This window comes from Manis pentadactyla, chromosome 8 (genome assembly GCF_030020395.1).
Source record: "Manis pentadactyla isolate mManPen7 chromosome 8, mManPen7.hap1, whole genome shotgun sequence".
NCBI classification, from domain to species: Eukaryota; Metazoa; Chordata; class Mammalia; order Pholidota; family Manidae; genus Manis; species Manis pentadactyla.
Genome location: NC_080026.1, coordinates 135,062,519 through 135,074,802, shown reverse-complemented (window position 1 = coordinate 135,074,802; position 12,284 = coordinate 135,062,519). Strand labels below are relative to the sequence as shown.

The 12,284-nt window shown below is 42.3% G+C and overlaps 1 protein-coding gene across 2 annotated transcripts in view; it reads left to right on the top strand.

Annotated features, from left to right (window-relative positions):
- ADAM12 (ADAM metallopeptidase domain 12) overlaps positions 1-12,284 on the top strand; it is a 333,734-nt gene that overhangs the window by 85,624 nt on the left and 235,826 nt on the right. For both annotated transcript variants that reach the window (XR_008999055.1, XM_036898669.2), the window contains exon 3: positions 70-143. Coding sequence is in view for 1 of the 2 variants with exons in the window: in XM_036898669.2 (XP_036754564.2) it covers positions 70-143 (74 nt within the window). In the remaining variant the exon portion in view is untranslated. The remainder of the gene's footprint in view (positions 1-69; positions 144-12,284) is intronic.

Below are 12,284 nucleotides of genomic sequence, written 5' to 3'. Positions count from 1 at the left end.
GGAACTTACGCAGATATTGGCAAGTCAGTTGATGTGGTTTTCAACTGACTTCTCTCATTTATCTTTCAGAATCATCCAGAAATGTTGACTTTTCGAGTACAACTGGAAAACAAAGAACTGACCATAAATCTGGAAAGGAATGAGTAAGTCAAGTTAATTCTTGTTTATTGCGTGATAGGAGAAAGTTAAGACAGCGTGGAGTGAAAAGTGCTGTGTAATTGATGTTGGCATTTAGAGAAACAGAAATAAACTCGTGGATTCACAGTCCGAATTTGGATTCGAGGCTGGAATTAACTTCAAAAAAAATTATCCAATGGAAAAATAAAGAATTTTATCACTCTAAAAAAGAACTTTGTAACTCAGCAGGTTTTTCTCATAGTTCTGATGTTTCTTTTTTTCAGAGCCTACTTTTTCAAGGCTAGAATTTAAGCATCCTCTGTTCTGTTCAAATAACAGCATTCCATAATTAGTTGACTTTTGGCAATTCCTGGGTTATATAAGGAGAAACAGCTTCAAATGGATAGAAACTTTTTTTTTTCCCTGAGAAATACCAAGAGTTTATTTTATCTTTCAGAGCTTGTCTCCAGTGGTATAAAGTATTTATTTTATCTTTTTCTTTAAAAATTTGACCCTTTTTTGCAAAATTATATAAATTTCCAGAAAATGGTATTATATTTTTCTGGGGCACATGGATATTATTACATATTTTGTAAGCCTTCCCAGTGGAAAACTGAGCCTGCTTCAAGGCATAAGTAAAAACCACCCATATTCTTGTCATCCTGTTGTACACTGTGTGACCACATCCCCAAGGGTTCCTCAGATCTAAGGGACTCCTTACTGTCTTATATGAACAGTACCAGAAAAGATTTGAGGTCTCCAAATGAGCAGTCTGTATTTGAAGATATAAATCAAGTTCCCAAGTTCTGCTCAATTCAAAATATGAGTTTTTCCCTTCTGGAACTTCTGGGTCCTGTTCCTCTCCCATCAGTGAAATGCTGATTTCTTTTATGACAGTGTAGAAAGGACAACTTCACTGTAATGAGTACTGCCAGAGATTTTGAGCCACAAAATCTGACTCAGCATCTCCCTATAAACAATTCAGATCATTTGCTTGTATCATTGCTTTGATTGGTGGGTCCTAAGCAAATCAGATGAATGAGATCTTCAAAGCCAGTGCTCACATTAATATGTAATACCATGGCCAATGGCAATTTAAAAAAATAGGTAAATAAATGTACATAAATATATATTTTATGTGAATATATGTACACTAGCGTGGCCTGTTCCTTGGGATCTGTAGCCTGCCTCTTCCTATTTCTGGCATGTTTACCCCTCCCCCTTAAGTGGATGAAAAGCTTTTGTAAGCAGTAAACGTGTATTTTTAGCTTTCCTTATGACTCGGTGATCCTGATGTAGAGGTTCATGCACACATCTTGGGGGAGCTGAACAGAAACCTGTATGTTGCTTTTGATATGTCTTTCTTAGCAAAGTACATATTTTCATGCTGTTTTTTTTTTCATGTAAGATTATGGGACATTTTGATATTTGCATATTATTCTTTGTATGTGGTTTTGAAATATCTCTGTGAAGAAACTAGGTATTCCCTGGAAGATCAAAAGAAAGCAAGGCTTCTGGTGTGATGCATTTCCTTGATGGGGTTTTAAGATTGGTGGCTGGATTTGGAGAGTGTCTTTATTGCAACCACTCCTCTTGGTAGGCAGTTGGGGGGATGTGGTGAACAGCATGAGTGAGACCCATCTGGGACCCTTAGATGGTGTTAGGTCTGCAGATAGAAGAATGGGAATAGACTTGAAATGGAAATCTTGATTTGTTTTTACCATTAAAAAAAAAATACATGTCCAGTTCAGAAGATTGAAAACTATAGGGGGAAAAAAAGACTAAAAATATAATTGAACTACTACCAAACACAATCTTGGTTACTATTTTGGTGGATGTTTATATAGATTCTTATAAGTAAGGTTTTATTTCCTTTGTCTTTCTAATTGCTATTGTCATCTGTGTGCAATTTGCTATCTCCTTCTCCCTTCAGCTTTGTAATGTACTTTAGCTTGTAATGGACACTTTTCCATACAGAAATGTAGTTCCTAGAGCCCGTCTGGTTCTCTGCATCTGCAAAGTGGCTTAATAAGCCTTGTTCATGGTTCCCCTTGAAAATGATTTACCGCCCATTAAGGTGAATAGCATTATACACATTGACTGTTAGACAATGGCTACTCTGTATGAGAGATCATTTTAAAAGGTGCTTTTTTTTTACTTCCAGTACTGGGCCTTTCACACAAAAAAAATCTCAAAATGAGAAAAGCTGAAAACATAAAACTCTCTCTTCTTGATTTATTTCTCTCTTTCCAACCTCACTGTCAACCCACATTTTTAAAGAATATATGACAAGTGTTTAATATTTTCCTAAGGGCAGACTACATAGCTTTGTGTTGATTGTGTTATTAGACCAATTCCATTCTGCTCAAATCAACATTTCATAATCAAAGCATGCCAGCATCACTGTTTTATTAATGCCTTCTCTAAAACGTTTCAGCATGATGATTTTTTGAAAAGGGTTACAGGTCTTTTCTGTATGGACTGCACTTGTGAGACTATACCAAAAAGTCTTCAGTTTTATAAGTAGAGTGAAATGCTTGTGTGCTAACTAGCTCTCAGCGCTGTCAGACACAAAAGATAATCCATCAGCCAGGATAAAACAGAACTGCTCACTGGCATAGCCTTTGGTCCAATAGCTCCAATAAGAGAATTCATCCAAATGAAGCTGTAAGAGCCCAAAGATAAATGTGACTATTTAGCAGCCTGCCGAGTAGAGAGCCTGACCAACCAGAAGGTAACCTGCTGGGCACCCAGCTTTGGTGCAGACATGCCGGGAAGCAACCCTTCATCCAGGGTGTTCAGTGCAGAATGTTCTACCTAAAAGCACATCAACAGGAGATTAGTTAAATAAATTATGACTCAGCTATGAAATAGACTACTACACAGCAATTAAAGCTGACAGTGGAGACCTTTCTTTTTGGAAGAAACATTCATGATATAATCAATGTACATGGTGTATTCAATAAAAGTTTACATGGTATTCAGTTTTTATTTTGAAAGTATACACAGGTACGTGTATCTCTGAGTGGTAAGATTATGAAAGACATTTAGTTTATTAGTGTTTGACATGAAATTATTACCATTAAAATTAGGAGAACTTTTTATATTGAAGAAAAAAATTGCAGTGAAAACTAGAAAATGATAGAAAAGAAGAATCCATTGAAGTATTTATTATTCATAAGATGGAAATGGTGAGTTTGGGAACATCCTCCAGCAACTTTCAAAGGGGTTAAAGCTGTTCCCATTGGATACTGGGCCTTTAAATATCCAGAAATCTGTTTTAATAAAACCTGCTTAGAGATCATAACCAAAGGTTGTCTCAGTGCCTTGCCAGACCTAAAGCTAATACTGAGAGAGTCACCTGATTAACCCTATTCAGAGCCTCTTCATGCACACCAGTTCTTCTTGAAACAGGGTTGAAATTGCATTTAAGAGTTGTTTCAGGGAATCTATTCTATTTGCCTTCTAGCATCCTAATTTGTACAAAGATTGGATGCTGTTCACTTTGAATTTGTGTTTGTGTAGCCATAATTGAATGTTTAAAGAAACCCAAAGCCCCCGCAGAGAAGCATTTTTCACGGTGTTGCTGTCTGCTCTGGAACTACAGGGACTGGCTTTATAGCTCCCATAATTCTCCTGGATCCCCGTGGGCTCTCAGGCCCTTCCTCACACAGGTGCTCTGTGCAACTGCATCTTTGATCAAAATGCTTTATTGGGCAGACTGGCCAGCTTCAACATCCGTTTTTCCAGTTTAGGATAATTAAAAGTGACGGCGGTAGATCACACTTCCTACATCTCTCAAACCACTGAGCCTTCGGTTTGCAAGCCCTCTCCCCTCACTGATGGAAGGCAGTTACTGGAGGAAGTCCATGAATTTGTAACTGGTGTGTCTTCGAGCTAGAAGAGCTTTGGCATTGACTTTTATTCTGTCTGGAATAATTCCAGACATCTCTGCAAGGGCAAATCTTATTAATATTCACTCTAGAACAGTAGCAGAAAGGGCCTTTTACGTTTGTCACACATGGGCAGTATATTTAGGAAGGCATTTATTTGACAGCATCTCTCAGAATATCATGATGTGGGACAGAGAAAAAGCAGCCGGGGTGGAGATAACATTGGGTAGATTGGGAGTTGGCAGAATAACTGCCCAGAGGATGCTAATCCGTAGTTCATGTTGACCCCAAGGGTGTTGGACAGCTGGACCGAGCTGGCTCTCAGTGGCCTCAGTTGTGTGCGAGGCCTCGTCCTGGCCCACAGTTCTGTCAGCCATCTCTCAGAAGACATGAAAGGTGTGTGGATCACATTTCTTGGCAACAATGCTGGAAGAGGTAACTGCAGCAGAATTGGGATTACATTTTGGATCAATGGGCCAAAACTAACAAGATGAGATTTAACAGGGATAAGTGTAAAGTTCTATGCTTGAGTTGACAAAAAAATAAACACTGTAAGTCCAGGGGGAAATTTACTAGTAGTTCTTGCAAATGAGGCCTGCAAATGATGTGAGCCCCTGGGGTGATGTGGCTGCCGTAAGGTGGCTGTCACCTGTGCGTGTGCATGGGTGCCACGGAGGGTCCTAGACCAAAGAGGCCACTGTTCTTCCATGCAGTGACCCTGGTCAGCCACACAGAGCCCTGACCCCTGTGCTGTTCCATGACCTTTAGGAGCTGCCTGCCGTTGTCCTCATTTTCCTGTTGGACCTTCCCTACCTCTCCTACCACCACAGATATCCTTAAGGTCAGGGGCAGGGTCTGAGCCCTCCTGCCGCCCCTTCCGCTAGGCCTGGCTGGGAGCAAGCACTCGATAAGCATTTACCAGACGGGCAAATGATGGTTCACGGACAGCCTGGACCAAGGCAGAGGGAGTCATCAGGAGGTCAAAGGCCTGTCTTAGGTGGTGTGAGAAGCTCTTCAAGGAGAAAGCATCTGGAAAGGACACCGGGTTTGGGTCAGGAAACCAGCTTTGCTTCCAACAACAAGCTGCTTTTATTCTGTTTCCTCATCTGCAAAGTGAAGCCAAGTCTGTGTACGGTCGGTGCTGTAAGTTTAGAGCTCACGTTATTTCTGATAATCAGGTTTCAGTGACTCAAAGACACCTTCCTGGGGATCCAACAATACTGGTTATTCACCTGATTATACCCTTGACTTCACCATAACTACGTCCTGTTGAACCCTTCCAAAGTTAATGGAGATCGGCTGGTGCCTAATCCTATCTGTGCGCCTTGATGGCCGAACACGTCAGTTCTGACAAGAGCTGGAGGGGATCCGTGTGCAGATCCTTTGGGTTCCTAACTCAATCTTGACATCCCCAGGAACTATAATTTTGAAATCTTTATGCATAGAGTGTTATTCTTGTTCATTCTGTTCTTGCAGAAGCAGCTTCGCCTGCCTGCTAGAACCTTCAGCTTTAATTAGCTGGCGGCTGCAATTGTTGATTCAACTAAGGTGGGCGGAAGCTTACCTCGGAAACTCTGCTCTCTGCCTTCATGTTTTCTCTCTCAGCTTCCCGTCCACCACTCACAAATCTTTATAAGTCTTTATTGCTCAAATGATTAAGAATTAATATGTCCATGAAATCATTTCTTTATTCACTTCCTCATTTATTTAATACCGGATGCTCTAGTCGCCACGAGGTACAATACTAAACAAAGCCAAGTCCTTGTCCCCTTGGAGGTCAGTCAAGGAGCCCAGTGCTAAACTGGCCATCACAAAATGATACTGAATGACAGTGGTGCCAAGAGCTAAAGGAGACAAATATGAGGTCCTGGTTTAGGGAAGGAAGCCATGTAAGGAAGCAGCATTTAAGTTGTACATGAACCAGAAAAGAGGGGCAGATGGTAGGCAGTTCCAGAGAAAGAGAAGAGCATACATCAGAGTCCTGTGGGAGGCGGAATAGCTTTGTGACATTTTGGAAGCTGAGGAGGTCAGTGGGTCAGTAAGCTAAAGGGAGATGGTGAGAGAGAGAGAGAGAGAGAGAAGCTGAAGCCAGCCTGGGCAGGACCTTGTACTCCATAAGAGCCTTGTGTTTTTTCAAAAGGACTGTGGTGGTGCCCTGTGGAAGCAAGGCCTTTAAGCAGGGCAGTGACATGATAAAATTCAGTTTTTTAAAGCCCGTTCTGGCTATGTGGCTATGGGGTGAGGAGTGGTGTGGGTCAGAGGCTGTTTATGGCTGGTACACAGGGGCTGCATTTAGGGCTGATAATGTCCCCACCCAAGGGAGGACCAGAAAGGGGAAGAGGGGATATATCCAGGAGTGAGAACGGACAGACACTGATGAGCAGGTGAGTGTGTGGGCTAATGGAAAGGGAGATGTCGAGGAAAATGCTTATACATGAGATGCTAGAACAGTGATGACCTTTGATCAGATAGCCCTGGGAAAGGACCAAGATCTGGCCCTTTGAGCAGTGGTCAGGGACACCAAGATGTGGGCCACAGTGAGCATGGACCTCAGAACCTTGCAGTGCAGTACATATTTGGGCCAAACAGAATGCAGTCTGGCAGTGACCTGTGGAGGGTTATCCTGTAGATCTAGGCATGGCATTTCTTTGACATCCAAGGATGTTTGCAGCTGACCTAAGTATAGTAGTGGCAAGGGGACTGTGAGCCGGAGAGCACAAACCAGTAGTGGGTGGGACATCGTGAGGCCTTGGCCGTGACCCTGAGTGTCTGAATAGCTGTCCCAACCCAAGGCAATGTCCCTGCTTCACGTAATATCTACACGAGAGCCTCGCGACGCAAGCCTGTGGCACCCCGGCTCGCTCCTGAGCCCACTGCATGTCCTTCCTATTGTCTGCTGCCCTGAGGTGGCTGTGCTCCTCTACCAGGAGACTCTTGAAGGCTGGGGCACTATTTCAGGGCCACCAGCATCATTAGCACCTGGGGAGCTTGTTCCAAAGGCAGATGCCAAGCCCCACTTCTCTCTATTGACCAGAATCCCCACCTACAGGGTCTGGAGATCTGTATTTTCGATACGTGCCACAGGAGTTCTGTTCACACTTTAATTGGAGAGCCACAGGCCACATGAAGCAATTGACATTTAAATAAATTTAAATAAAATTAAAACTTTAGGTTCTTGGTCACACTAGCCACAGCTCAAGTACTCAGTAGTTAATATGGCTATACGAACATTTACGTCATGGCAGGAGGTCTGTTGGACCATTCTGGGACTGCAGGGAAACCCCAGCCTGCCAGATCCTTCCGCCCTGGGGTTTCTGTGTTAGCTGACAGGTGGCCCGTGGGGACATCCTTTCCTAAGGGAGTGACCACTTCTCTTCAGGCTAACTCCCGCAGCGCAAGTGCCTCCTCTGCTTTGGGGAATCGGGCAGTCCCTGGAGGGTCACCTCTGCCCTTTGATAAAGGGGGAAAAGTATACTAGAAGATTCTCTAAGCCTGACCATAGGCCTGTGGATCAGATACAAGCTCCGTGGACTTCAATCTTCTAACTCAACCAAACTGCTTCCAATTTAAGGCAAAATCTCTCAGCCTTAACATTTAAGAAGTTTCTAATTGGGCCAGATTTAGTTTCCTGGATAAGAACTGAATCCCTTTGAGCTTCCCTCTTCATTTCAGTCTTTGAAGCTAGACAGACATTGGAAAAGGTTGGAGCACCATTTTTAGAGATTTTTGTTCCCCAACCTGACTTCATTTTAAAGTACCTAAACTGGTGAAGATCAACCTTTCCAGACCGGTGCCCCTTGGGGTTCCAGTTTGAGAGCGTGGCATCCTCAAGTGGACTTGTTTAAAGCTAGAAGGCTTTGGAAAGGGCATCAGACTGTGTCTGCAGTTTCTCTCCAGAACCCCGTGCCCAGGTGGACAGTGGTGGTTGCCCTGGCCGTCTGCAGGTGGTCTCTGATGGACATCTTTTGCATTGTTCTGAGTGTCACATCCTCAGCAGGAAGGCCAATGACAACCCTGTTTGGGTGACATAAGGACTCTTCCCTGATCCCATGAGACAGTCAAGCTAACTATCCAGAGAGCCTGAAACATTTGTTGGCAGCTGGATTCTTTGAATCAGCTATAACCACACTTCCCACATGGCATTTGGTTGCCACATCTGAGTCTTTTTTAGTATATATGTTCCTGGTCCCTCTTTTTGATTCTTGCTGTTGAAATCTTGCAGTCCTTGCGAAATACACCAGTTTGCTTGCCCACTAGAATTTCCCATATGCCAGGATTGCTGATTTTGTTCCCATGGTGTCACCTAGCCTGTTTCTCTGGCCCCCACGTTTTGTGTTAACCAGTGGTTAGATCTCCAGCCTTGAGAAGGTTCAGCTTCTGTTCTTTCAGCAGGACTACATCGCGGGCGGTGATGGGTCTTTCTCTTGCATTGCGTTAGGAGTTCTGTGACCTCTTCTTGTCTCATTTTTGCAATGTTGGATTGGTTGCTAGGTTGCTGGGTTCAGGGGCCATCCTGATGCTTCTGTTATAAAGCTCCTTGTGAGCTTTCACTGGCCAAGGTCAGTGGCCATTAACAATGAATGTCCAGATCGGTTCTTTCTTTAGGTCTTGCAAAGTGGTGATTTTCTAATTTTATTGCTCCTTCTCCATTTGTTAGCTGGAATTCTTCTACAGAGAGAAACTTCACCCCATCAATGATTGGTTACCCTGAAGTTCGAGGTAAAAGGCAGGGTAAATTGTCCCTTTGCCTATTGGTAGCCACTGTATTCCTCAAATTTAGGGCTTCACACTTAGGGGTTCACTCCATGAGCCCCTGTTAAGCACCCAGTTGGTGACAGGCTCAGTAGGGGTGCAGCTGTGTGCCCAGAGCCTGTCCTTGAGCAGCATGCAGGACACAAGCCCGACCCTAGAGACCCTGACTTTGTTGTCCTCCTAAGAGCAGATGTATCCTTGCATCCTGCATGGAAGCAGGTGCTCAGGAGCCCAAATAGGAAAACAGGAGCCAGTCCTGGGGTTCCGGCATGACACCCAGGAGCCTGAATTGCAGCCCGGGCACTGCCTGTCCCTTCAAGAGCTGTTGCCATGTCAACGACAAAGGTAAATCAAACCATTGTTTCACTGGCAAGCAGATTTATTCAGACTGAAGAAAAATGGCAATAAATTCCTCAAAGGCCCATGGCCTGAAAAAATGTAGCCGCCACCTACACTTGTTCAGGCAAATCTGAGAAAAATACAGGGCACTTCGCCCAACATGTTATGAAGTAGTCACTTCTTTCCTCTCAGCAGGCTGGTGGGTTTCACTGAGGGAGGAAGAGGGTTCAGTGTAAGTGGAGGACAAGAGGGTCTTACGATTTTCGTCCTTATAAAAAATGTGGGCAGATAGAACATGGTAGAAGACCAACCCCCACAGTGGGGGGATTATTTCAGAAGTCAGTTTATTTAGGCCTGGAGTTATTCTCACAGCCATTCTAAAGCCACCTTCTCAGTCTCAAGTGGGCTGGAGGATTTTGTGGGTCAGTTTCTCAGTTTTCTTTGAAAAATTGACAGGCTCCCATGGAGAGTCCCTCCATGCTGTGTTAGCAGCCGAGCTGCACCCGTTTGGCACATGCCAATGCCACAGAAATTCCCTCAGAATTGTGCAGTATGGTTCTTATGGGTAGTTCTCACAAAGTAAAGAAGTATTAATTAATATTTTCCATGAGGTTCTGGTGGTATCATACATTCATATAGACGAAATATATAGAATGTTAGGAGGTTGGTTAAATGAAAAAATATATATAATGGCATAAAAATTTTACTAAAAGTACTATCCCTACAATTTGATTAATATGTTTAAAATACATTTGTATTTTGGATCAAATTTATTGTTCAGATAGGCTGATGCTTATGACTTGATTCTTATATTCTATAAATACATTTTCATCCAAAAGCCTATAATTTTACATGGGACCATAAATTACCTGTGTAGATGTTACACAAATCTCTTTTTGCTTAGAAAATTATTTATTCAAAACTTGCCAAGGTAATTTTTGTGTGTAGGAACTCAAATATAATCATCAATGTAGACAATAATATATTATTAATTGGTTAATTAATTGGCTTATTATGCCCTATCATATCCCAGAAAAGATTCAGTGTTGCTAAAAAGACACGTAAATTAATTGACTCCCTTCAGATGTCAGGCTCCTCTCCCCACGCCCACAAACACACAGCAGACGGAGGCTTCTGCATTTCGCTCTGTTTGCAGAGCAGCAGTTCTAGTCCCTATTGACAGTATGCAGATGGCCATTTGGGGAAGTATGATGCACGCCTGTCTTTGCTCTATTTTTTTCCCCCCAAGAGCAAAGAAGATTTAACATGGAATAAGCATTAAATCAAGAATGAAACATGGAATCTCTGGTATTTGTAGGATTTGTGACATAAAGCAAATTAATTAACCTCTCTGTACCTGACCTTTCTCATCTGTAATCTAAAGATAATAATGCCTTACCAGCTTGGGACCTGACTGGTTGGTTTTCAAGGGGCACATTTCCCCTCTCAGACCTACGGCCAGTAATTTCCTGAATCAGGATATGTACTTCCTTCACCCACAGGAATTCCTGAACTGATCATACTGGGAGCAATTGTACTTGTGATTCTACATGAGGAATCATGTACAGCATATTGTAGTTAAGCGTGCAGACCAATTAAGAAGCATTTGCTCTCACAGGAATTGTTTATTTAGTTGTATTTCAGTGAACCAGGAAACCCTCAGTAAGTAGCTCCTTCCATGTGGCTCTGCACTCTGTTCCCTGGAGCCCTAAGAATTCTGGGGCACCTCTTCCAGCCCAGAGCAGTCTGTCCCATTGAGATATTTAAACATATGAGATTACATGTCTGAGGGAGGTGTGCATGCTCAGGGGAAGCTCATGGTCAGCACGACGAAACCAGCATGAAATCCCCTCCATGGGACGGAGGCCAAGGAAGGAAGACATCCCTCAGCCTCAGGCGTCCGTGGCATTTGATAGAAGTTGGAGAGCCTTCCCGACACACTGACACGTGACCACAACTTAACCTCCTAAAGTCTCTAAAGATAATTTTGAAAGCAAATACGGTGATCAGGAGAAAGGCATGAGGTGCCTCCACGATGCTTATGGTCTGTTTCTCAAAGCAAGCGATGGGTATGTGTGTAATTGCCTTTCATTCTTTTATATATACGCTATAGGTCACAAAAATACCACTTTTTTGTGTCAAAACCTAATACAATATTTTTGTTGACAACGAATGGTTGTACTAACCCTCTTGAACCCATTTTGCTTTCTCCCTCCCCTCTGACCTCCACGATAGAAATCCTGATTGACTTGCCGAGGTCATAGTCACTGGAATGAGTCTAAGGAAACTGATCACTTTTTGTTGCCAAAGACAGGAATTGGCTAAATATTTTGCTTTTTGACATCTTTTTTCTATAATCATTAACATGGGATTCCTATAAAGGGAAATAGTGAAAGCAAATACAAATATTACATAAAGTGGGATTTCTCAGAATGTATTTGTAATTAAATTTCTATAAGGACATGAGCATACATAGATACATATCCTAATGTATCATATAATACATTGTATGAATATTGGTCATTACAGAGCACAGTGGGTCTAATTGCATTAGGTTGAACCAGGAACCTATGTGCTATGTTTAGAAAAATCTATTCATTCAGGCTATGCTTTCGGTGATTAGCAAAAAATTCTACAGTGGTGCAAACTTGACATATGCCCTAATAATCTATAGGTTTTGATTTAGACACAGAAATGAGGGCTCCATAGAAGATAAGATTTGAATCTCAATTCCTTCCAACATTTACATATTGAGTAAAAAATATCAATCCTTTTTTATTAATGGACAAAAGGACTTTTAATCTGAGATGTATTTTATCATTTTTATTTTTCACATTCTGATACTAAATTGACACTTTCTATATCATACCTTCTGTTTATGTTTGTTCATTGAGCCATTCTACAAGCTGTGTTTCAGACATTGTGTTGGGGGTTGAGATACCAAGATAAGCGCTGCAGGGTCCTGGTTCTTTGCAATGCTTAGACTGACCTGCATTTTATAGAATAGCAAAGGTGAGGCTGGTCTCAATTGATTGAAAACAATATTCACTAAAGGTTACTGATAGATTAAAATTTCTGATTAATGTAATGGAGAAATGAGATAAGTAATATAATGCTCTTCCTCTCCCAATTTTCCCCTTCCTTTTTCTCCAAAGAACTGAGTTATTTTTGCCTTTTTGTAAG